General features: G+C 36.9%; 1 protein-coding gene across 3 annotated transcripts in view; it reads right to left on the bottom strand.

The window, feature by feature from the left end:
* SLAIN2 (SLAIN motif family member 2) overlaps nt 1-26,863 on the bottom strand; it is an 83,375-nt gene that overhangs the window by 34,469 nt on the left and 22,043 nt on the right. For all 3 annotated transcript variants that reach the window (XM_069105188.1, XM_069105189.1, XM_069105191.1), the window contains exons 2-3: nt 11,359-11,507; nt 5,741-5,905 (exon numbers count right to left, since the gene is read on the bottom strand). In XM_069105188.1, coding sequence (XP_068961289.1) covers nt 5,741-5,905; nt 11,359-11,507 — 314 coding nt within the window. The remainder of the gene's footprint in view (nt 1-5,740; nt 5,906-11,358; nt 11,508-26,863) is intronic.

The following is a 26,863-nucleotide window of genomic DNA, read 5'->3' as shown; positions in this document are numbered from 1 at the left end:
ATTCTAGCAATGGGCTTTCCAGTTTTTTTCTAATTCTACTGAGAACTGTTCAGTCAAACAATCTTACAAAGAGCTTGGTGTAGGTTTCACTAATGGTATAGAAAGGAAATCAACAGCTCCTAAGGAAGATAGCTCTTTCCCAAGAAATAATTTTATTGGTAAGGAACTGGGGCTTCTCCAGAGATGAAACTGCCTTATCTGGTAATACTGCAGATGATTGTGATTGCCTCAATAGTTACAGCATATCTGAGTTTACACATCTGAGCCATCAAGAAGAGAGTAAGATCAAACTAAGAATAGTTACTACAATATTATTACTAATGCTAGGATTAAAATGAGATTCTCAAAAAGAGGTGAATTGCATAGAAAAATAATCATGCTTTGTGTAAGTATGTAGGCCACTCTAGTTCTAAATAAATGATCCTTTGATCTTATGACTGATTTTCACTCCTTTCAGCAGAGAGGTAACTGACTATAAACACAGAATACGTCATACACTGTCAGTCATTCAGCTCAAGTCAAGAAAAAATTTACTGAGTGGTTACAATGTGCTTGGTATTCTGCTAGACACTGTAAATACAAAGACCAAAATGAGCCAGTTCCTGCTCTCAAGAAACCTACATGTTACTAAAATTAAATACAAAACATATACAAAGTAATTTTCAGTAGAGAGAAGGAGAAACATGGCTGTGTTGGTTTGTTTTACTTTGCTTATACTTTGTTATAGCTAAGGCTCTATTTAAGGGAAAAGAAAACAAGTAACAGCAATATTTTTTTTAAAGAATTAATAAAGCTATATTCAAGTAAAGAAGAAATAAGACCAAGGCAGGTGAACAGGATAATGATAAATGATGACAGAGAAAGATCCTTGGAATGGAAAGGAGAGAACAAAAATTGCTTAGGAGAAGGCTGATAACCAGATAGGAAAGGGGGTGTTAAGATAACCACCTACCTGTCCTTGATAGTATTAAATCACCTGTTCTATATAAACTACATCCTAGGGTACTTAAAAAACTAGAAGATGTGATGACTGAATGATAGTCAATAATCTCTGAAAGATAATTCTGAAAACTGGCAAATGTCTTATTAAAAAAAAAAGAGGGGTGGCCAGGTGGTGCAGTGAGTAAGAGCACTGGCCCTGGCATCAGGAGACCCGGGATGGGTTCTGGCCTCAGATACTTGGCACCCACACAAAAAAATAACTGGCCGTATAACCTTGAAAAAGTTACTTAACCCCAATTGCTTAAAAAAAAAAAGAAGAAGAGGAAAGAGTTTGTCCAATATAAGCTTGTGAGGGCTTAACTTCAGTTCCTGGGAAAATCCTAATATGTATTTTTAAAAAGGGATAATTCATGACCATACAAAAAAGGGAAGAAATGACTGCAACATATGGCTTCACCAAATCATGAAGGTTACAGAAAGACTGGAATCATCATCAAAACTGTAATTTGGTCCAACCACTGTGGAAAGCTATTGGAACTAAGAAAGTGATGATAACTGGAAACAAAGTGAGTGCCCATCAAACTGGGGAAAGCTAAACATTGTACTATAAGATATGACAAAAGTTACAGAATCAGGTAAAACTGTGAAGACATGTGAACTAATGAGTGAAGGGAGAAGACTGAGATTTATATAATGACCACAGCATTATAAAGGAAAACAACACTGAAAGACTTAAGAACTCTTTAAACAAAGCAATAACAAATCAGTTTCAGAACATTGATGATGATGAACCATGATTCCCCATCTCTTAGTAGAAAAGAGATGGATTGTGAGTTCAAAATTAAGCATATTTTCAGACACAATATTGTAGCAGCAAGCACCCCAAGCGTCCTCAGGGTTTGCTGCCCATACAGGTTCTTGGATCTGCTTTGATAAAGGAAAGCAACTCAAAATGGGTTAACAAGTTTACTTTAATCAGTCAGACATATATCGTTTACCTTGTTCAGGGGAAAAAGGTCAGCACCCCGAACTTCAAAGTACACAGACAGAATTATCAAGACAGAAACAGATCAAGTAGACAGCTTTCCAAACTGTCCAAGCCATTACATCCATACCAAATCAACATCTGGCTTTCAACATCTGGGCCTCTGGACAACGGCTTCCCAGAATCCAGATCAAATCACAGAACACTTCTCAAAGTGAGCCCCCAAAACAAAGCCTCACATCAGGGCTTATATAGCCTTCTCCTGGCTCAGAGAATGTAACAACCTTATTGACCCACCGGCCAATCAAAAAGTATCTACTGAAAAACAAGTCTCCCACCCCAGGCTTCAGGTGCACTTTAGCCTAGGGGCAGGGAAGATCTTCCAAATTTGCATTCCCATTACAAATATGTAAATTGTTACAAAGGAAGGTTTTTCTTTTGAGGAGAAGGAATTGTTAGGGGTGGGGAGGAGGGCAGTGAAAGTAATACCCAATAAAACATCTGAAAAATATATGTAAGAACAAAAGGAAGTACAAAAGAGGGACACATGTAAGCAGGGCAATGTTGATACAACTACATGAATGAATCTTGAATTCCAGAACAGGAGAAACTAATGGACCTAATATATGGAAGGACGGTAAGGGAAAGAAGACTGGGGGAATTCGGGCAAAGATGGGAAATGGGAATATCTTTCCCAAGAAGGTTATAAAAAAAGATATCTGGGCCAGGGCTAAAACAGTTCTAAATATGTGTCATTTTACTGATTACTATATAACAAGATAATCCTTCCATTTTCCAAAAAACTACTTTTCATAAACATATCCTAGAGCTCTAAAAAATTTCCACTTACTTCATTTAGGGGTGAAGGAAGGGAAAAGAATTCCCTATAGTCAGAAAGTTGTTAATTAAGAAATTCCAGCTTTTAGAAAGGGGTTCTCTTTATAAGTGATCTCTAAACTTTTTAATCACAAACCCCTATCAATAAAAACAACACAAAAACTTGTGAATGCATAACTTCAATGTATATGATTAGACAGTGAGCTACTAAGAAAAACTGTATTCTATCTCTCTTCGTATTCCTAGGACTTAGCACAATGCCTAGCACCTAACAGGCAAAAAATAGAAAAAAAATATATCAGAAAGATGTAAGATAAAAAAGATATCCTTATAGAGCACCAGTGCTGGACTCAAGAGGACCTGAGGTCAAATCCCACCTCAGACACTTAACACAAAACCAGCCATGTGACCTTAGGCAAGTCACTTAATGCCAATTGCCCTACCTTCCCCCTTCCAAAAGGGGAAAAAAAATTCCTTAAAATAACAAAGGATTTAAAAAAAAAAAACCTTTTATACTCATGAAAAATATGTATTAATAAACACAATGTGATTGAAATCTTTAAAAAAAAACTTTTTGTTTAAAGGCATTTTGAAAAGAAAAAGAAAAAAGGTATTATGAGGCCAAGGGAATAGGAATGAATTAGGAATTTTAAATGTCATAAGTGAGGAATTCCTTAGAACTAGCTTGGATAGGTAATCACTAAAATTCCTGGTGTTTTTCTTAATCTCCCTTGACTTCTTTTTGTTTTGGTTTTGCTTTTTTGTTTATTTTATTTATCTTATTTTTTAAAATTACAAAACCTTTAGAATTACAAACTTTCTCCCCATCTTTCCCCTACCCAACACCCCAAAACAGCAATCCCACTGCATACACCCTCCACCAACTTGCTCTCTCCCCCGTCCCCCCTCCGATTTTCGAGTGGGGCAAGTAGGAAATCTATACCCCAGTGCCTGTATATCTTATTTCCCAGTTGCATGTAAAAATAAAAAAATAATACATTTTAAAAAACATTTTATTTTAGAACTTTGAATTCCAGATCTTTCCCTTCCTCCCTCATCACTCACCCTTACTGGGAAGATAAGTAATTCAATGTAGGTTGCACATGTGTAGCTAAGCAAAACATTTCCATAGTGGATATACTGTGAAAGACTGACTATATTTCCTGCCATCCTATGCCACCCCCCCACTTGTTCTATTCTCTACTTCGACTCTATTTCAAAATAGTGTGTGCTTTTCAAAAGTGTGTGCTTCCAACTTCCCTCCCCCCCAGCCTGCACTCCCTTCCATCCTCCCTCCTCTCATCCTCTTCCCCCTACTCTCCTGTAGGGTGAGATACCTTATTTAGTGTGTATGTCATTCCCTCCCTAAGCCAAATTCAATGGGAGTAAAGTTGACTCATTCCCTTTTGCCTTCCTGTTCTTCCCCTCCATTGTAACAGTTTTCTACCTCACTCTGTCTCTCCCCATCTCCTCTCATTATATTTCTCTCTCACCTCTCAATTTCACCTTTTTAAGTATCACCCCTTCCTATTCAATTGGTCCTGTACCCTCTATGTATACCTGTACACATATATACACATACTCACATATGTACTCATATACCCATATACCCTCCTATATAGACATATATGTATATATACATATATACGTATACATTTTACAAAATTAATTCTACCAACAATGAATGCTAATTTACATAAGTATCTTGTAAAAAGGGGAATTCTTCCAGACTTTATGCAGGAAATATGATCTTGATACTTATGAATGATGGAAAGAAAACCACAGAACATTATCCCTAATAAACATAACCACAAAATTAATTTTCTTAAAAATAGCAAAGAGGCTACAACAACATATGAAAAAGATTTATACTCTAATACCAAGTAAAAGAAAAACTAGTAACAAAAATAAAAACCAACTATTATATCAATAAATTGTCAAAAAAAAGTCTGACAAAATTCAAAACCTATTTTAATTTTTTTTTAAAGTAGAGGATTAAATGGCCCTTCCCTTCTATCTAAAATCAAGAAATAAAATAATATGTAATGGAGAGAGACTAAAGACCTTTCCAATAAGACTGGGGTAAAGTGTTCATCATCACAATTAGTATTTGATATAATTCTAGCAATAAAATGAGAAAAAAAAATCATAGAAATAACTAGGCAAAGAGGGAAACAAAATGATTAATGTACTTGAAAAACCGTACAGAGTCCACTGAAGCATAACAACTTCAATGTGTTTCAGGATATGAAATAAATTCATATAAATCATCAGTACTTTTGTATATTACCAATAAAATCCAACAGGAGAAGACAAAAGAAATGTTCCCTTCAAAATAACTACACAATGTGTGAAATATCTGAGTCTTTCTAACAAAACACACATGGGAAATATATGAAGAATATAGCTACAAAATATCACTTACATAAAGGTAATGAGGATAGCATTAACATAGAACTTTAAGGTATTCAAAATGCTTTAGATAGATTAACTATTTATTTTGAATTTCACAACAACTCTGGAAGGTAGGACCACTGCTCTATTTACTGTGCAACCTAACTATTCCACAAATCAATAATAATAATATTAATTCATTGTGTTTCAGACCTCACCATTACTATCAACATCACCACAGCTGGTGGAGAACTTCTATTTTCTTGGCATTAATTGTTATGCCAAAATTGACACAACCAGCAGAGAATCAATCCATACTTTGTTGCATTTCAGACTCAGAGGGTGCAGTAAATGCACAATCATCCCCCATGCTTACCACCAATACCTGATATAGTAGGCACTTGAATGCTTATCAAATTGAATAAATCAGATACACAAACAGTACTCACAAATACAAAGTTCTAGACATACAGGGAACCGAATTCTAGAACACTAAACCCTTATCAAAACTCTAACAAAAGAAAACCAATCATATCACATTCTTAAGTATGATCCAATTCAAAACACAGGTATTCTTCTTACCTGAACTTCCAGGAAGTATAAGCTGTTTGACCATAGGAGGTTTCACTGGTGTTGAGGAAGGAGAATTGAAACCACTGCTATAAGGGCTACTTGTATTTGGGCTGTACGAATTTGTGTAACTCACAGAGTTGAAAGAATTATTGTACAAACTCTGCCTCTTGATGGCTGCAGTGAGAAAAGATCATAATAAAAGGTTATGAAAATACATTATCAATTTTTTCCAATTAAATATTTTCAGTCGTAATACATACCTCAAAAAGAAAAAAATCTCTAGGTTATGATAAAAATAAAAATTCTAATATTTTGAAAAATGCTATATACCTTCCCCATGGCAATGAAAACACAATAAATACACTATTTTTAGGGTATCTCCAAAACAAAACTTTAGCAACAAAATACCTTAACTTTCATGTTAGTCTAAAGCTGCTACTCTTTACCAATTTATAGTAACAAAAAAAAAAAAAACACATCAAGCTGTATGTTTTTTTTAAGTTTGTTGATACCTTGTTTCTAAATGACCTAGCTTTCCCAATTTAATTCTATAGCCCTCCCTGAGTCATTCTTTTTTTTTTTTTCAAATGCTTTATTAACGTCTGGTTTACACCATTCATTTCCTCCAGGTTTTGAGTTACAAATTTCCCCCCGTTTTCCCCCTACCCAACCACCCCAAAATAGCAGTCCCAGAGGACATCCCCTCCTCCAATCTGCTCTCTCCCATATTTTCTCCCATACCCCTTTCGACTTTTCCAGTAGGGCATGGTGGATCTCTATGCCCCAGTGCCTGTATATCTTATTTCCCAATGAAATGTAAAATAGCATTCATAATAGAATACACACACACACACACACACACACACACATACATACATACAGAGAGAGAGAGAGAAAGAGAGAGAGAGAGAGAGAGAGAGAGAGAGAGAGAGAGAGAGAGAGAGAGAGAGAGAGAGAGAGGTAACATTTGATTTTAAAACTTTGAATTCCAGATTCTTTCCCTTCCTCCCTCATCACCCACCTTGATTGGGAAGATAAGCAGTTCAATATAGGTTGTACATGTGTAGCTACACAAAACATTTCCACAGCGGATACATTGTGAAAAACTGACTAAACTTCCCTCCATCCTATCCCATCCCCCACTTGTTCTATTCTCTACTTGTGATCCTGTCCCTTTTCAAAAGTGTGTGCTTCCAATTTCCCTCCCCCCCAGCCTGCCCTCCCTTCCATCATAACTATAAGCATTTATTAAGCACTTTCAGTACTATGTGCCAAACACTGTGCTAAGTATTCTTGAGTCTGTGCTATTAAGTATTTTTATCAGTAACCTGGATATAAAGGCACAGAGGCATACTTGTCAAATTTGTGGAGAGGAACAAAACTGGGAAAGATAACTCAGTGCCTTACAGAATAGGTATTCAAAAATACCTCAATAAGCTATAATGATGGATCCAAAGCTAATGAAATTTAAGAGAAGTGTTTTCACGTGATGAAGTTTTTAAAAACTTTACAAATAACGGGATGGTGAAGGGAAGGTTAGAAACATTTCATGTGGAAAAGATTTATGGATTTTACTTAATACACTATACTCCTGACAAAAGTTATACAGTATGTTATCCAAAAAAATTAAAGCTATCCTAGGCTAAATTAAGTGTGGCATTGTGTCCCTAAACAGGAAGACTAGATATTAGTTTGAACAAGCAGTTTTCAGAGGAAGAAATCAAAGCTATCAAAAGTCATATTAAAAAATGCTCTAGGGGCAACTAGGTGGCACAGTGAATAGAACACGAACCATGGAGTCAGGAGGACCTGAGTTCAAATCCAGCCTCAGACACTTGACACATTTATTAACTGTGTGACCTTGGGCAAGTCATTTAACCCCAATTGCCCTGCCTTCCCCCCTCCAAAAAAAATGCTCTAAATTATAACTGATCAGAGAAGTACAAATTAAAACAACTCTGAGGTACCACCTTACACCTCTCATTAGATGACATGACAGAAAAGGAAAATGATGTTGGAGGGAACGTGAGAAAATTGGGAAACTAATGCACTATTGGTAGAGTTGTGTGAACTGGTCCAATCATTATGGAGACCAATTTGGAACTATGTCCAAAGGGTTATAAAACTGTGCATACTCTTTGACCCAGCAATACTATGATTATATCTGTATCTCATAGAGATCAAAGGAAAAGGACCTACAGGTACAAAAATATTTATAGTAACTATTTTTGTGGTGGCAAAGAACTGGGAATCGGGGGGATACCCATCAATTAGGGATGGCTGAACAAGTTGTAATATAGGATTATGACAGAATACTATTGTGCTATGAGAAATGACAAGCAGGATGGTTTCGAAATTTGGATTCAAAGTGAAGCCAGCAGAACCTGGAGATCACAGTATACAGAAACAGCAATATTCTAATGATCAATTGTGAAAGATTTAGCTACTATAATCAAGACAATGATCCAAGACAATTCCAAAAGACTCATGATGATAAATGCTACCTACCTTCAAAGAGAAAACTGATAAATTATGAGTACTAACTTAACCATACTTTTTTCACTTTATTTTCCTTTATTTTATTTGATTGCTATGTAGCTAATTGGAAATATGTTTTACATATTGCACATGTATAGTGAGCTTCATATTGCTTTCCTTCTCAATGGATGGAGGACAAGTGGGAAAGAGGAAGAGAATTTGGAACTCAAAAAAAAAAATTTAATGAATTTTTAAAATAAATAAATTGAAAGAAAAAAATCATAAAGACAATATGTGGTATGCTGTGTCTACTTACAACATCTTAAGAAGGACATTGACCAAACTGGTGAGAGAACTAGAAACCAGAGCATATTGTAACTGACTGACAAAACAGACCATTTTTAGCCCAGAAAAAGAGAAAGTGACTAAGGACAAGATCTTTCTTTATTTGAACAAAGGCTGTGATATAGAAGGATTATTAGAATGTTCTGCTTGGCTCCAGAGGGATGTAAGCTAACAACAATAGATGGATAACAAACAATTAGAACTGACCAAAGTAGAACAGACTGTTGGGGGAAGTAATGTGATCTCCCACACTAAAGGTTTTCAAGTAGATAATGGATGACCCAGTCAATACTGTCAAAGGGTTTTTAGTCAAGTGGGACTAGTTAGACTCTGAGGTTCTCAGATTCTGTAATGCTGGAGCAGCAGCAGCCAAAGAAGAAGAAATGATGACAATGATGATTATGATGATAGGATGAGAATTGATTTCAATGGTATAGGGAACTCCTGAGGGAATTTTCTATAGCAATGCAGATTAACACCTTTGTATAGCACCTTAATATTCAAAAAGCACTCTATAAACATTGTATCATTTGAACCTAACCAACCAATCCTATGAGACAGATGGAAATAAAATTATCACTAATTTATAGATGAAGAAATTCAAGAGAAGTAAAGTGATTCTGCCTATACTCCCCTAAGTGGCAAGTATGGAAAGCCCAGGTTTTTCTTGATGAAGTGTAGTATTATGACAACTACACCCCAAGATGGTCTTTCTTCATTTACATGTATGACTTATCTAGATTTGTAAATAAGTCTTAAGTGTTATTTCCTTGTGAAACTTTATTGAAACATAAAAATAAAAAATAATAAAAGTAATCTTATTTACTACCAGACTAACATAGAATTTTCTTTGTTCTAGGCCAAGATATCTACAAAGCTAATTACGTTGCCCCCTCACCAAGTTTCATTTTACATTATATTCAGAATAAATCTACACTGTTATGAATATTCAAAGGTCTCCACAATATAGATCCTACCTAATTTTTTCAGCCTTAAATCCAATTTCCTTAACAAATACATTTTTGATCAAACAACTTATTTCCTAAAAAGTAATTTATTTTCCAGCTTCAATATTGTTGCTCCCTGTGCTGTGTCCCTCCCCTTCCTTCTACCCATTATTACCCAACAAAATCATACCCATAATTATATTATTACTCTCATAAAATTTTCCAGACTGATTGATCTCTACTCTGAACCCCCATAATGCTTGACTTGTACTTCTTTTATTATACATCACATCTGCCTCTCATACCTATTTCTATTATTATGTTATTTCTTTTCCAGACTTATAATCATAAAATATTTGAACTGGGGTAAATTATGACACCTTTCTGGGCCCCAATCTGTAAAACGAAGATATATTTATTCTCTGTCCTCTAAGTCCCTTCCAGTTCTAAATCTAAAACCTTTAATTGTAGAACACAAGAACTGCCCTTTAACATTTCAATATCTCTTTAAGTAATTTATGTGGGAAATGCACTTAATACTTTAACTGAACTAAAAAGGTCAAGGTATAAGAAACAACAGATCCAGGGGCAGTCAGGTGGCGCAGTGAGTAAGAGTGCAGGCCCCAGAGTGTGGAGACCTGGGATTGGTTCCGGCCCCAAATACTTAACAGCCACACAGAATAACTGGCCGTGTAATCTTGAGTAAGTTACTTAACCCCAATTGCTTTAAAAAAAAAAAAAACAGATCCTAAAGAGTATACAGGTTCTTAAGTAAACCCAAAGACAAGGTAAACCTCTACAAATTTTTCTAATACAAATTACATTAGTATGCACAAAAAGTAGTAAAATCACAGCATCATGATTTAGACCCAGAAAGCCAACTCCAAGACTATCTAATCCAATCTTCTTATTTTACAGGGTAGGCAACTGTAATGGGAATGCAATTTTGGAAGATCTTCCCTGCCCCTAGGCTAAAGTGCACCTGAAGCCTGGGGTGGGAGGCTTGTTTTTCAGTAGATACTTCTTGATTGGCCAGTGAGTCAATAAGGTTGTTACATTCTCTGAGCCAGGAGAAGGCTTTATAAGCCCTGATGTGTAGCTTTGTTTTGGGGGCCTCACTTTGAGAAGTGTTATGTGTGATCTGTATTCTGGGAAGACGTTGTCCAGGCCCCCTCCCCCCTGCTTTGAAAAACCCAGATGCTGATTTGGTATGGATGTAATGGTTGGACAGTTTGGAAATCTGTCTACTTGATCTGTTTCTCTGTCTTGATAATTCTGCCTGTATATTCTGAAGTTTGGGGTGCTGACCTTCTTTTTCCCCTGAACAAGGTAAACGATATATGTCTGACTGATTAAAGTAAGCTTGTTAACCCATTTTGAGTTGCTTTCCTTTATCAAAGCAGATCCAAGAACCTGTATTGCTAGCAGCCACCCTGGGAACGCTGGGGTGCTTGCTGCTACAGCAACTAAGGCCCAAAAAAGTTAAGTGACTTGTCTAAAGTCATACATGTAGTAAATAGCAGAGCTAGAATATGAACTCAGCTCCTTTAACTCCAAATCCAACACTTTTTTTTTCACCACTGAACTCTGCTTATCATAAATAAATACAAAAGAGACTGAATACATGAAGGGAATATCTTTTATATGATCCTATCAACATGGAAAAATCTGTATTAAATGACAACAAAAAGAGGCAAACAAATCCAAGTAATGCACTTAAAATGTCAATCTTATGAAACTTCATTGAGCAATAAATTAAGCATTCATACAATTTACACATTAATTTTAATTTCAGCTGAAAAAAGTCATTAAAATTGCTAAATGTTAAATTAAAATTCAGTTAATTTATACACTTACCTGTCATAGTTTGATCAAGTTTGTGGATCAGAGATTTTTTAGCACATTCAACATCAGGACTTGGGTAATCCAAAACCTGCCTGCACCAAACTAAGGGGCTAATTGCTTTTTGTGATGGAGTCAGTTTCTTCTTTGGTGATGAATACAGCCTAGAAGGAAAATATATATATATATAGTTATTTATTAAATATAGTATTCTAAAATAGAGATCCTGATTGTTGTTTTTCCTTTGCAGAAGAGGGTGTGTCCCCCCCCCCAAAAAAGTATTTCAAAATGAGCCACATTTACTTTAAATGTCCAAATTATGTGACAGTGCAATACAATATAAAAAAGTATTTAGGAAATTAAATTCTCTACCCTTACTCATCCCTATAGGTCTGACTACTACTCTTACTATCATTGTTTTAACTGGATGAAACACCTGACTTGACCATATTTTGGAAATTTCAATTTACTAATAAACTGTCAGCTGTGGGGAAAGGCAAGGATTGAGTTTTATCTAAACATTTTTATTTCTTCCAGGCACTACCACAGTGTTATGTACAGTATAAGCACTTTAAAATTTTTGTTATTTCCATCTATACTTCATTTTTACTCGGCAAAACAGGTTCATCTATTCATCCATACACTTACTCACAGAACATTATTTAGTAGTAGTAGTAGTAGTAGTAGTGGTGGTGGTGGTGGTGGTGGTGGTGGTGGTAGTGGTGATTGTAGTAGTAGTAGTAGAAGAAGAAGTAGAACTAGTGACAGTAAATATTATGAGTACAATGCCATATATTTAATACAAATATGGCCATACAAAATACAGATCTCTGATTTCTTGGAATTTACAAACTGGTTGAGAGAAATATACAAACGTATATAAAGGTATTTTGTGATAAGCACATTAGAGAACAGCAAAATAAAACTGTTTTGTAAAGGCTATTACTGATGTAGGAATAAAGTAAAGTTTCCTGGAAAAGGTGGCATGTCAAGTGGGTTCCAAAGAATGAACAGAAATTCAGCAGGAAAATAAGGATAGTATTGCAGACACAGAAAAATGAGTGAATAAAGGCAAGGAGATGGTAAAGTCTATTACAAGAAAAATTAAGCCAGTTTGGAATTACATGGAACAAAGTAAAATGAGATAAAGCCATAAAGGTAAGCTGTTAAGGGGCAGCCAGGTAGCACAGCGAGTAAGAGCAACGGCCTCAGTGTCGGGATGACCTGGGGATCGAATCTGGGCTCAGACATTTAGCACCACACCCAGAAACACCTGGCTGTGTAACCTTGAGCAAGTTACTTAACCCCGATTGCTTTAAAAAAAAAAAAAAAAAAAAAAAGGTAAGGTGGTATAAGGAGAAAAGGAAGAAAAGGCCTCATGTGCAGATGCAGCAATGGTCAAGAAGAGTCGTAGGATAGAACAGGCAAAAATACATATAAACGGTCTTTCAATTTTGTACTAAGTTTTGTTCACTCATTGTTTTAAGTGCAAATAGAACTGAGAATATTTTTTAAATACCTAACACTTGTGGGTGGATGAGCTCACCAGCCTTCTCTTCTCTTAAAGGACAATTAGAAAGGCTCACCGAAGAAGGAAGAAAACGATAAAGGAAGGAAACTGGAAATTGTCTCCACTTCAGGATTTTGCACAGAGCTAGTTTGATTTTTATAAGGTCCTTGGTACTATTAGTCACCTGAAGCACACTTCAAAGTTCCAAAAACATAAAAACAAAAATTCTTACTTTTAATTTTTTCCCAAACAATTATGAAGGAATCAAAATTCATTAATGATCCCATACTTTCCAAGAGTTGCTGCGGGCACTCCCCTATAATGAGGGAGATTGAAGTCCTTCTACAGTTGGTAGAAAATTTGAGTTTCTGAGTCCGTGAAATTCATCAATCATTTCTAAAAAAAACCTAGTGATAAAACCCGTCCAGAACTCAGAAATGCTGGTCCTTGGACATCTTAGAGACATTACAGCTCATCACTGGGCATGTACAAGCCTTTACTACAGCTTAGTAACATTTTACACACACTCTGACATAGCTTTTTGGTCCAAAGCCACCAATGATGAGGTATCAGAGTACAATTTTAGTGAAAGAAGTTATTACATTATATAAATATATCAAAATCGAGGAGAAAAGGGCTGTAGGTATTTCTACCCTTAAAATGTGAGCTCTGGAAAATAAGACATTTGACATTTCATGTTAGGACAACAAATTTAAGTCACTAATCCATATCCAGAAGCATGATTCTAGACCTTCCATATTCCAGGATTAGAAAACCTATATCTACTTGGTAGTGGAACAACTGGGACTTTGAAAACTATCTATATGCCTCAGGCTTGGCAACCTCTGACATTCAATTTGGTTCCAAATAAGCAAGGATAAGATGGTGGAGTAAAGAAGGGTAATTGTTGGAGCTCTCCCCAAAACCACTCCAAATACCTGTAAAGAATGACTCTAAAATTCTAGAGCATCAGAACCCACAAAAAGACAGAGTGAAACAAATTTCCACTCCAAGACAACCTGGAAGGTCTACAAAAATGGTCTGTTGCACCAGGTTGACAGAAGAGAACAGTCCAGCACAAGCTGCACCAGCACAGACCTCAGCAAACTTGAAGCAGGACTCAGAGGACTGAATCACTAGCAGCTGTGGCAGTTTCCTGACTTCTCAACTCATAAATGCCAAAGCAACTTTGAAGGTGTAAGGGTTATGGGATTTAAAGATCTTCCATGCCCCATTGGACTTGCTGACGTAGCAGGAAGGGGCGGAGCAAGAGGAAGCGGAAGCCAAGCTGGAGTTCCTGCGGTGGCTGGTGGTGGCGGCGGCGGCAGCAGCAGAGGCAGTGGCAGCGCGAAGCCCTTTTTGAGTTAACCAGAATTTCTGCTAAAGACTCCTGCTGAGGACTGCCAGGGGCCGGAGCTGCTGGGAGCGCGCTTCCCGGATGCTGGGTGGTTGCTGTGAGTGGGGAGAGGAGGACCTTTGCCTGAGGTAGCCTGTTCTGTTTTAAAGGCTTGAAAATGTGGGTGCTTTCTACTTTATCTACCTGTGCCAATATCATAACTACTCTGATGGCTTTCACTTTCTGGTTTTGGGACTCAGTCTTTTGGTATCTTAATAAATTTTCTAGTTTATTTCCCCATATGGCAAGCATGATGTATTTTGTGATGGATAATTATATCAGCATATTTGTAATCTCCATAGGCATTGTGAATATGGCATTGCTGATAGAGAAGGTCAGTAGGAAAGGTCTGCCAAGAACTGGGAGAGAGATGAACACAGTCCTGCCCTGGCCCCAGGACAGCCCCAGGGCAGAGGTAGAGGCAGCAGCAGCTGCTTCCAGAATTTTCAGCCCATAGACAGTAAGGGGATCAAACAACTGGTCAGAAGATTTACAGGGGTCTCTTTGCTGGCACTGAGACAGGATTCTATTGCTTTGCCTATACTTGGATATGGGTTGCAGTTCTATGGTATGAAGGAGCACTGGCATAGCAGAGCTTGTGGCAACAATGGAGAGGGAACCCTCCTCACAGTTCCAGGGCAGAAAAGAGTGGTCCAGAGCACAGGAGTAAACACCTCTCCTTAGATCATATCACCTTGGAGGAACTGAAAACTTACAGGTTTTTAGAAATATCTCTGAAAGCAGTGGCACAAAACCAATGAAGCTTATGACAGTATGCCCTCCACACTGGAATCAGAGCCCTTCCTTAACAAAGAGTTACTTAAAAAGTCAAACAACTGGATGGGAAAAAGACCAAACAATGGAAAAAACTCAGACTATAGAAACTTACTTTGGTAACAAAGAGGATCAAAACATATACTCAGGAGAAAACAACTAAGTCAAATATGAATTGGCTGCAGGCCATGGTAGAGGCCAAAAAGGATTTTGAAAATCGCGTAAGAGAAAGAGAAGAAAAACTGGGAAGAGAAATTAGAGTGATGAAAGAAAATAATGAAAAACAAGTCAATAGCTTGCTAAAGGAAACCCCCCTCCCCCCAAAAAAAATACTGAAGAAAAGAACACTTTGAAAAAGATTAAAAGATGGTGGAGTAGAAGCACAAACTTGGCTTGGGATCCTGCTCCAATCACTTCCAATACATGTAAAATATGACTCTAAACAAACTTTTGAGCTACAGAATCCAAAAATGACAGAGAAAAACAAATCTCCCACTGAAGGAAGCCCAGCACATGGACAGGAAGGGTCTATCAAACCAAGCTGGGAGCCTAGCTTAGACCCCAGTGAGCCTTGAGGTTTTAACCTCAGGGTGGCCCTAGTCAGCAGCAGCCTGAGCAGACTTCAGGAGAGCGAATCATCAGTAGCTGTGGCAGGTTCCAGACTTCTGAACCCATAAACTCCAAAGACAAAGTAAAAGGTCAATGCAGAACTCAGAGGACTGAAGAGCACAGTCCAGCCCCTGCCCCCTGGGCAAGAAGTGGCCGGAGTTATGGCGGCCCTGATGACCCCACTGTGGGGCTGCTTCCAGGGCTCCTGGCCTGCAGATTGTAGGGGGACCAAGCAACCATTCAGAGGGTAATCACTCTTGCTTTAACCTGCTTGTATCTGGATCATGGTCTTGGGTGGTGCTCCTGGGGTGTGTGACCAGTTAGCCAGAGCTTGGGGCTGTAGAGATGGTGCCCTCCTAATAAGTCAAGCTGCTGAGAAAAACCCAGCAACCTGGGACATAGCTCTCTCCATTCTGGAAGCAGAGTTCTACAGTGGCAAAGTGCTCAAGTCAAGTAACTAGATGGCAATATGAACAAGCAACGGAAGCACAAACAGACCTTAGAATCTTTTGGGGACAAAAAAGATCAAGGCATGGAGTAGGAAAAAAGGAGCATTAAAAGCCTCCTAGAAAAATAGGAACTGGTTACAGCCCATGGCTCAAGAAGGATTTTGAAAATCAAGTAAAAGAAGTGGAGGAAAAATTATGAAGAGAAAGGAGAATGATGCAAGAAAATCATGAAAAGTGAATCAATAGACTACTAAAGGAGACCCAAAAATACACTGAAGAAAATAACACTTTGAAAAATAAACTAGGGTAAGCTAGGTAGCACAGTGAGTAAGGTGCCGGCCCTGGAGGCAGGAGGAACCGAGTTTGGTTCCAGCCTCAGACACTTAACACCCACACAAAAAAACTAGCCCAATTGCCCTCCAAAAAGAAAAAAAAAAGAAAAAGAAAAAGAAAAAAGAAAAAAAGAGACTAACTCAAATGGCAAAAGAGGCCCAAAAAGCCAAAGAGGAAAAGAATGCCTTAAAAAGCCAAAATGGCCAGATGGAAAAAGAATGTCAAAAACTCACTGAAGAGAATAACTCCTTCAAAATTAGATTGGAGCAACTGGAAGCTAATGACTTTATGAGAAATCAGGATACTATAAAACAGATCCAAATAAATGAAAAAAAATACAAGGCAATGTGAAATATCTCACTTGAAAAACCACTGATGTGGAAAATAGATTCAGGAGAGATAATTTAAAAGTTATTGGGCTACCTGAAAGCCATGATCAAAAAAAAAGGGCCTAGACACCATCTTTCAAGAAATTATCAAGTAGCTTCTCTCTCCTTTGGTCGGCGCGTTCAGTGGAGGGTCACTGTCTCTTCTCCGGCGCCATGCCCACCCTCAGACCCCTGATGGAGCCTAAAATAGTCAAGAAAAGGACCAAGAAGTTCATCCTGCACCAGTCGGATATGTCAAGATCAAGAGAAACAGACGTAAAGCAAGAGGCAATGACAACAGAGTGCGAAGGTGATTCAAGGGCCAGATCTTGAGGCCCAATATTGGTTATGGAAGCAAAAAGAAGACAAAACACATGCTGCCAAATGGATTCAGGAAGTTTTTGGTGCACAATGTAAAAGAGCTAGAAGTGCTCCTGATGTGCAACAAATCATACTGTGCTGAGATTGCTCACAATGTTTCCTCTAAGAATTGGAAAGTTATTGGTGAGAGAGCAGCTCAGCTAGCCATCAAGATCACCAATCCAAACACTGGACTGAGGAATGAAGAAAATGGGTAAAAAGCTTTGCACATTTTAATTTGTGTTAAATAAACCCTCAAACTACTACTAAAAAAAAAAGTAATTATCAAACAAAATTGCCCTGATATTCTAGAACCAGAGGGCAAAATAGAAATTGAAAGAATTCACCAATCACCTCTTGAAAAAGATCCCCAAAAGAAAACTCCTAGGAATATTACAGCCAAATTCCAGAGTTCCTAGGTCAAGGAGGAAATACTGCAAGCAGTAAGGAAGAAACACTTTAAGTATTGTGGTAACACAATCAGGATAACACAAGACCTAGCAGCTTCTACATTAAGGGACTAAAGGGCTTGAAACATGATATTCTGGAGGTCAAAGGAGCTAGGACTAAAACCCAAGAACCACGTACCCAGCAAAACTGAGTATAACGCTATAAGGATAAATATGGTCATTCAATGAAATAGAGGATTTTCAAGTATTCTTGATAAAAAAAACCAGAGCTGAATAGAAAATTTGACTTTCAAATACAAGAAGCAAGAGAAGCATGAGAAGGTAAACAGGAAAAAGAAATCATAAGGAACTTATTAAAGTTGAACTATTTATATTGCTACATGGAAAAAACAATAATTGTAATGCATGAGACTTTTCTCAGTATGAGGATAGTCGAAGGGAATATATATGTCTGTATGTATAGGATGGTGTATGTATATATAAATATGTGAGTGTGGGCATATGTATTTTCATATACACACAGACATAGGGCACAGGATGAGTTGAATATGAAGGGATGATATCTAAAAAATAAGAGGTGAGAGAGGAATTTATTGGGAGAAGGAGAAAGGGAGAGATAGATTACGGTAAATTACCTGGTATAAAAGAGGCAAGAGAAAACTGTTACAATGGAGGGGAAGAGCAGGAAGGTGAAAGGGAATGGGACAACCTGATTCTCATTGAATTTGGCTTAAGAAGGGAATATCTTACACACTCAATTGGGTATCTTACCCTACAGGAAAATAGTGGAGTAGGGGATAAGATGGGGGATGATAGAAGGGAGAGCAGATTGGGGGAGAAGGTAGTTAGAAGCAAACATTTTTGAAAAGGGATAGGATCAAAGGAGAACACAGAATAAGTAGGGGGCGGGATAGGAGGGAGGAAAATATATTTCACAATATAACTACTATGGAAATGATTTGGGTAACTACACATGTACAACCTATATTAAATTGCTTATCTTCCCAGTGGGGGTGGGTGAGAAGGGAAGAAGGGAAGGGGGGAGGAGAAGGCAGATTGGGGGAGGGGATAATTAGAAGCAAACACTTGAGAAGGGGCAGGGCCAAAGGAAAGAATAGAAGAAAATGGGGGGCAGGGGGAGAAGATAGGATGGAGGGAAATATATATAGCTAGTCCTTCAACATGACTACTATCATGGAAATATTTTGCGTGACTACACATGTATAACCAATATCAAATTGCTTGCCTTCTCAATGAGGGTGGGTGAGGAAGGAAGAAGGGAAAGAATGTGGAACTCGAAGTTTTAAAAAATGAATGTTAAAAATTGTTTTTACATACAACTGGGAAATAAGATACACAGGCAATGGGGTATAGAAATCTATCTTACCCTACAGGAAAATAGAAGTCAGTGGGGGAGACAGAAAGGAGGGCAGACTGGGGAAAGGATTAATTGGAATGTATACTGCCCTAGGGTGAGGGTAGGGGGAGAAATATGGGGAGAAAATCTGGAACTCAAAGTCTTATGGAAGTGAATGTGAAAACTAAAAACAAATAAATTTAAGGAAAAAAAGAAAATAAGAAGGCTAAAAAAGCTGTTGATGCATTCTCTGCTTCTCAAAATATGATCCCAAGAGCTTCCTGAGACGCTGTAAGATCTGCAAGATCAAAACCATTTTTATAACAATATTAAAATGTTTTAATCTTTAGTACAGTAAATGTTGATTTATGTTGATAGATATATCTAACACTAAACTCAGAGGGACCCTTGAGAATTTTTAAGATTGTAAAGGGGTTCTGAGATTTAAAAATACTTTGGCAACTACTGCTTTAAGTAATACTCTTATCAACCATCTCAACTGCCAAATCTAATAGATTTTTCTCAATCCTCATCCTCTCTATTAGCATCTGTCATCTTCTACTCCTGGATATTCTCTCTTCTCTGAGTTTTCCCTCCTTTCTGGTCTCAGTGTCCATTGCTTGATTTTCATCCATGTCAAACTTAATAACTATGGGTATCCTCTAAGACTCTGTCCTGGATCCTCTTCTATTTTCTCTCTATACTTCCTCACTTAGTGATAATTTCAGCTCCCACAGTTTCAACAATCTCTATTTAGAGGTTTCTCAGATCTATATATCTAGTCAGATTAAGCTCCAACCCCTCCATCACAGAATTCCTTACCCTTGAAGTCAAATGCAACTTTCTTCCAAATTTCTCTATTACTGTCAAGGTCATCACTATTTGTCTAGACATCCATGCTTGCAATATCCTTGTCTCCTCACCCCACACATTCAATTACTTGTCAAATACTATCATTTCTTTTTCTGCAGCATCATTCAGATTACCCCCTTTGGTCTGCTTACACAGTCTCCACTATAATTCAGGCCCTCCCCACCTTTTACTAAGATAGTCTTTCAATAGCTTTCCAATCTCCCTTAAGTCTCTCCTTACTCCAATCCTTCCTCCACCAAGCTACCAAAATGAGTTTCTAAAATACAGGTCTGACCATGTTACCCTCCACTCAAAATGTGATGGCTGTTATCTCTAGGATCAATTTATTTATTTGCATTTAAAGCTGTTCACAATTAATTCTGTATCATACTGGCCTACTTGTTCCTTACACACAAAACATCCCCATGCCTTTGCAACTGCTGCCTCAATACTCATTCTTAATCTCCACCTCTTAAGAATCCTTTGGTTTAAAAAATTTACATCCAGGGTGGCTAGGTGGCGCAGTGAATAGAGCACAGGCCTTGGAGTCAGGAGGACCTGAGTTCAAATCTGACCTCAGACACTTAACACACACACACACACACACACACACACACACACACACACAACTAGCCATGTGACCTTGGGCAAGTCACTTAACCCCAATTGTCCTACCTTCCCCTCTCAAAAAAGAAAAAAATATTTTACACCCAAACATAACTCAAGAGAATAAAAAGGTAAACATGAAAGAAGTCATAAGAAATGTATTATGGTTAAATTGTTTACATAACTATGTGGGAAGATGATACTTGTAACTCCTAAGAATTTCATAATTATTAGGGCAGTTAGAAGGAGTTTAAAGAGACCATGGGTATAAGTGGACCATGATAAAATGATTAAAAAAAAACAAAAAAACTAAGGGGTGAGTAAGAAGAATGCACTGAAAGAAGGGAAAAGGAGGAAAAATGGAGGGAATTATCTCACATAAAAAAGGTGTGCATGGAAGAGCTTTTACAAAGTAGAGAGAAAACAGGGAAGGGGACAGGCAAATGTTGGAACTTCACTCTCAATGGAATTGGTTCAAAGAAGAAGAAATAACATATAGTCACTTAGGTATAGAAATCACGCAACAGGAAAGTAGGAGGGGAAGGGGAATAAGAGAAAGGCAGTGGGGTAATAGAATGGAGGACAGATTAAAGGAGGAAGTGGTCAGAAGCAAAACAAACTTTTGAGAAGGAACAGGGTGAAAAAAGAGAGAGAAAATGGGGGGGAGAAATAGGATAGAGGGGAGGAAAGAACATAGTAATGACAACTGTGAATGTGAATGGGATGAACTCACCCATAAAACAAAAACAGATAGCAAAATGGATTAGAAACTTGAATCCAAAAATATGCTGTTTATACACTTGAAACAGAAAGGAGAGAGAAGGAAATGGCAAACCACTCCAGTATCTCTGCCAAGAAAACCTCAAATGAGGTCATGAAGAGCTGTATGTGATTGAAAAAAGTTAACAATAAAATATTTGTTACTATTAAAAACACTAGTAAGCATAGGAATAAATGGTGCTTTCCTTAAAATGATAACTAGTATCTATCTAAGAACCATCACCAAGCATTATCTGTAATAGGGATAAGCTAGAAGCCTTCCCAGTAAGATGGGGATGAAGCATTATTACCACTATTCTTCAATACTATACTAGAAATAATAGCTATAGCAATAAGAAAACAAAAAGAATTGAAGAAATTAGAATAGGCAGTAAGAAAACAAAACTAACACTCTTTGCAGATGATATATTTTTAGAGTCATGGAGAATTAAAAAATTAGCTGAAACAATTAACTTTAGCAATGCTGCATGATAGAAAATAACCCATATAAATGATCAGCATTCCTATATATTAACAAAGTCCAGGAGGAAGAAACAGGAAATAAAAATGCCATTTAAAATAACTTCAGACAATACATAAAATAGTAAGTCTACCTGTCAAGACGAAACCAGGAACTATATAAACACAATTAAAAAACATTCTTTACAAATAGACAGATCTGAACAAATGAAGAAATATTCATTATCATGGGTAGGCTGAGCCAATATAATAAAAAATGAAAATTCTGCCTAATTTTACTCATTTAGTGGCATATCAATTAAATTACTAAAAAAATTATTTTGTACAGCTTGAAAAAAATAGTAACAAAATTCATTTGTAAGAACAAAAAGTGAAGAATATCAAGAGAATCGATTAAAAAATATAAAGGAAGGCAGCCTAGCAGTACCGTATTTTAAACTATATCACAAAGTCATAATAATCATCAAAACAATCTAGTACTGGTTAAGAAATAGAGTAGTGGATCGGTGGAATAGATTGGATACATGATACATAATTGTTGTTTGTCCTTCCTTTTTCCATTTTCAAAAAGGATCAATATCATCATGAGGTGATTGTCTTGACTTCTGCATGATATGGATTTAAGTGAGGAAGAGCTGTGCAAAGTCATCAGCTCACTCTCTTCAAGAGTCAAAGTTCAGTGGCAAGACAAAAGTCAGGACACTGGCAATGTCCCAGGATGCAGTGTTTATGATGTCTAACCAAGCTCTAAGAGTTCTACAGTGTCTGCTTTACGCACTTTCATAGCCACTGGAAGAAACTGTTCTCATCTGCCCATTCCAGAGGGGAAAGTCTTCACATGCTTGGGTAGAAATCCTCCTAATTCACCAACAGATTACCTTCAAACTGGTTTAGTCCATCTGCTGAGACAGTTTACCATGGTGTAACTGGTAAACAAGCCACAGTTTCTTGGATCCACAGGTGAGAGTAAGGTAAAGGTGGACAAGCACCTATGAAAAGGGCTTGGTAAGCTCTCACACCAGAGATGCTAGTCCTCCCTGAACACCTGATACATACCATACAATACAGAGTAGTAAAAGACCACAGTAATCTAATGTTTCATAAACCCAAAGCCCCAAGCTTTTGGAACAAGAACTCTCACTATTTGACAAAAATTGCTGGAAAAATTTGGAAAGCAGTCTGGAATTGTGCCCAAGGAGTTATGAAACTGTATATGCCCTCTGACCCAGCAGTATCACTATTAGGTCTGTTTCCCAGGCTGATCAGGGAAGGGGGGAAAGGACCTATAATTCTAAAATATTTATGGTCATTCTTTTTGTGGTGGGAGAGAATTGGAAACTAAGGAAATTCCCCATCAATTGGGGAATGGCTGAACAAGCTGTGATATATGATTGAGAAGAAATAGTGTTGTGCTATATGAAATGATGACCAGGTTGATTTTATAATATGGAAAAGACTTCCATGAAATAATGAAAAGTAAAGTGAAGTGAGCGGTGATAAGAGAACTTTGTATAAAGTAAAAGTAATATTTATGTGAAGACTAGCTATGAATGACTAAGTTATTCTGAGTATTATAAATATTCAAATCAACTATAAAGAACCTATAAAGGATGTGTGTGTGTGTGTGTGTGTGTGTGTGTGTGTGAAATGGTGGCCTTCTCTAGTGCAGTGTGGGGAGGGAAGGAGATAGTTCAGAATTTAAAATGTAACAAAAAAATTAATTTTTTAAAAAGATAAACGAAATTAGAAAGCAATTTAGCAGAAACTAGAAATAGACCAACATTCACATTATAAACCAAGATAAGGTCAAATGGGTACATGATTTAGAAATAAGCAAATTAGGGAAGCATGGAAAATTTTACCTGTCAGATCTACTAATTGGGAAGGATTCACAATCAAAAGAAAGAACACTATTGGATGTAAAATGGATGATTGTAATTATACTGAATTAAAAAGATTTTGCACAAACAAAACCAATGTATCCAAAATTAGAGGTAGGAAACCAGTGAAATTTTTATAGCGAGTTTCTCTGGTCATTTCTCAAATATATAGAGAATTTAGTAAAATTTATAAGAATACCAGTCATTCCCCAACTGATAAATGGCCAAAGGATATGAACAGTTTTCAGAAGATCAAAGCTATCTATAGTCACAAGAAAAAAATGCTCTAAATCACTACTGTTCATTGAAATGCAAATTAGAACTCTGAGGTACCACTTCACACCTATGAGATTAGATAATATAACAGAAAAGAAAATGTTGGAGGGGGTTTAGAAAAATTGTTACACTAATGTACTCCTTAGTGGAGTTGTGAACTGATCTAACCATTCTGGAGAGCAATCTGGAGCTATACCCAAAGGGCTATAAAACTGTGCATACCCTTTGACCCAGCAATACCACCATTAGGTCTATATCCCAGAGAGATCATTAAAAAGGGAAAAGGACCCAAATGTAAAAAAAACAAAACATTTAGAGCAACTTTTCATGATGGCAAAGAATTGGAAATTGAGGGGATGTCCATCAATTGGGGAATAGCTGAACAAGATGTGGTATATGGTTGTGATGGAATACTATTATGCCAGAAGAAATAATGAGCAGGACGGTTTCAGAAAAACCTTCAGATGGGAAGACTTATATGAACTCAGGAAAAACAAAATGAGCAGAACCAGGATATCATTGTATACAGTAACAAAAATATTGTGATGATGATAAAATGTGAAAAACTTAACTATTCTTATTACTACAATAATCCAAGAAAATTCTGAAGGCTTTATGATGAAAAATGCCTATCTCCAGAGAACTGATAAAAGTCTGCGTGCAGATTAAAGCATAATTTTTTCACTTTATTTTTCTTGCTTCTGTTTTTGCAACATGGATAATACAGAAATGTTTTTCATGATTTCACATTTATATCTACTATAACATTTTTTGCTTTCTCAGCGGGTGAGGGATGGGTGACAGGAAAGGAGTGAATTCAGAAATCAATTTTTAAAAAATGTCTCTAAGGGAAAACCATCAGTATAATTTATCGTATCAACAATAAAACTAGAAAAAAACCACATGATTATCTCAATAGATGCAGAAAAGGCTTTTGACAAAATACAACATCCATTCCTATTAAAAACACTAAAAGAATAGGAATAAATGGAGCCTTCCTTAAAATAATTGGAAGCATTTATTTAAAGCCATCAGCAAGTATTATATGTAATGGGGAGAAGAGCTAGAAGCATTTCCAATAAGATCAGGGGTGAAACAAGGATGTCCACTATCACCCCTCTTATTCAATCTTGAACTAGAAATGTTAGCAGTAGCAATTAGAGAAGAAAAAGAAATAAAAGAAATCAAATTAGGCAAAGAAGAGACCAAGCTATCACTATCTGCAGATGATATGATGATATACTTAGAGAATCCTAGAGAATCAAGTAAAAAACTACTTGAGACAATAAATTTGGCAAAGTTGCAGGATATAAAATAAACCCACATAAATCCTCAGCATTCCTGTATATTTCTAATGAAATTCAACAGCAAGAGATAGAAAGAGAAAACCCATTTAAAGTTACTATAGGCATTATAAAATATTTAGGCATCTACCTGCCAAAACAAACCCATGACCTATATATGAACACAACTACAAAACACTTTTCACACAAATAAAGTCAGCTCTAACTAACTGGAAAGACATCAACTGCTCATGGCTGGGTCGAGCTAATATAATAAAAATGACAATTTTACCTAAATTAAATTATATATTTAGTGCCATACCAATCAGTTTAACAAAAAATTACCCTGTAGAGCTAGAAAAAAATAGTAACAAAATTCATTTGGAAGAACAAAAGGTCCAGAATATCAAGGGAATTAATGAAAAGAAATGCTAGGGATGGTGGACTAGCTATACCAGATTTTAATCTGTACTATAAAGCAGCAGTCCTCAAAACTACTTGGTACTGGCTGAGGAATAGAGTAGTGGATTAATGGAATAGACTGGGTACACGAGACTCAGCAGTCAATGACTATAGTAATCTACTGTTTGATAAACCCAAAGACCCCAGTTTTTGGGATTAAGAACTCACTATTTGACAAAAACTGCTCGGAAAACTGGAATATAGTATGGCAGAAACTGGGCATAGACCATTATCTAACACCATATACCAAAATCAAGTCTAAATGGGTGCATGATCTAGGTATAAAGGCTGATACTGTTAGCAATCTGGGAAAGCAAGGAATAGTTTACCTGTCAGATTTGTGGAGAAGGGAAGACTTTATGACCAAACAAAAATTAGAGGGCATTATAAAATGCAGTATGGATAATTTTGATTATATTAAATTGGAAAGCTTCTGTACAAAGTCAATGTAACCAGGGTTAAGAGGGAAGCGGAAAATTGGAAAAGAATTTTTACAATCCATGTCACTGAAAAAGGACTCATTTCTAAAATATACAGAGAACTGAGTCAAATCTATAAGAATACAAGTCATTTCCCAATTGATAAATGGTCAAAGGATATGAACAGGCAGTTTACAGAGGAAGAAATTAAAGATATTTATAAGCATATGAAAAAATGCTCTAATTCACTATTGATTAGAGAAATGCAAATCAAAACAACTCTGAGGTACCACATCTCACCAGTCAGATTGGCTAAGATGACAAAACAGGAAAATGACAAATGCTGGAGAGGATGTGGACAAACTGGAACACTAATGCATTGCTGGTGGAGTTGTAAACTGATCCAACCATTCTGGAAAGCAATCTGGAATCATGCCCAAAGGGATATAAATAATTTCATACCCTTTGACCCAGCAATACCACTTCTAGGGTTGTATCCCAAAGAGATCATAGAAGTGGGAGGAAGACCCGTATGTACAAAAATATTTATAGCATCCCTTTTTGTGGTAGCAAAGAACTGGAAATTAAGGGAGTGCCCATCAATTGGGGAATGGCTGAACAAGTTGTGGTATATGCATGTTATGCAATACTATTGTGCAATAAGAAACGAGGAGCAAATGGACTTCATATTTACCTGGAGAGGCTTATACGAACTGATGCTGAGTGAGAAGAGTAGAGCCAGGAGGAATTTGTACACAATTACAGACACAATGTATGTGTGATGCCTAACTTTGATAAACTGGATTCTTCTCAAGCAATCCAGAGTCATAAGTCAACCCCAAAAGACTCATGATGGAGAGAGATGTTTACATTAAGAGAAAGAACTGAGATTAAACCCAGATTGAAGCAAACTACCTGCCCTTTTTCGTTTTCTTGG

Source organism: Petaurus breviceps, unplaced genomic scaffold (assembly GCF_028583685.1).
Source record: "Petaurus breviceps papuanus isolate PSGF00001 unplaced genomic scaffold, PetGlider_PUasm1.0 76, whole genome shotgun sequence".
Lineage (NCBI taxonomy): Eukaryota > Metazoa > Chordata > Mammalia > Diprotodontia > Petauridae > Petaurus > Petaurus breviceps.
Note: the sequence above shows the minus strand (reverse complement) of the source record. Positions and strands in the feature narration are given on the sequence as shown.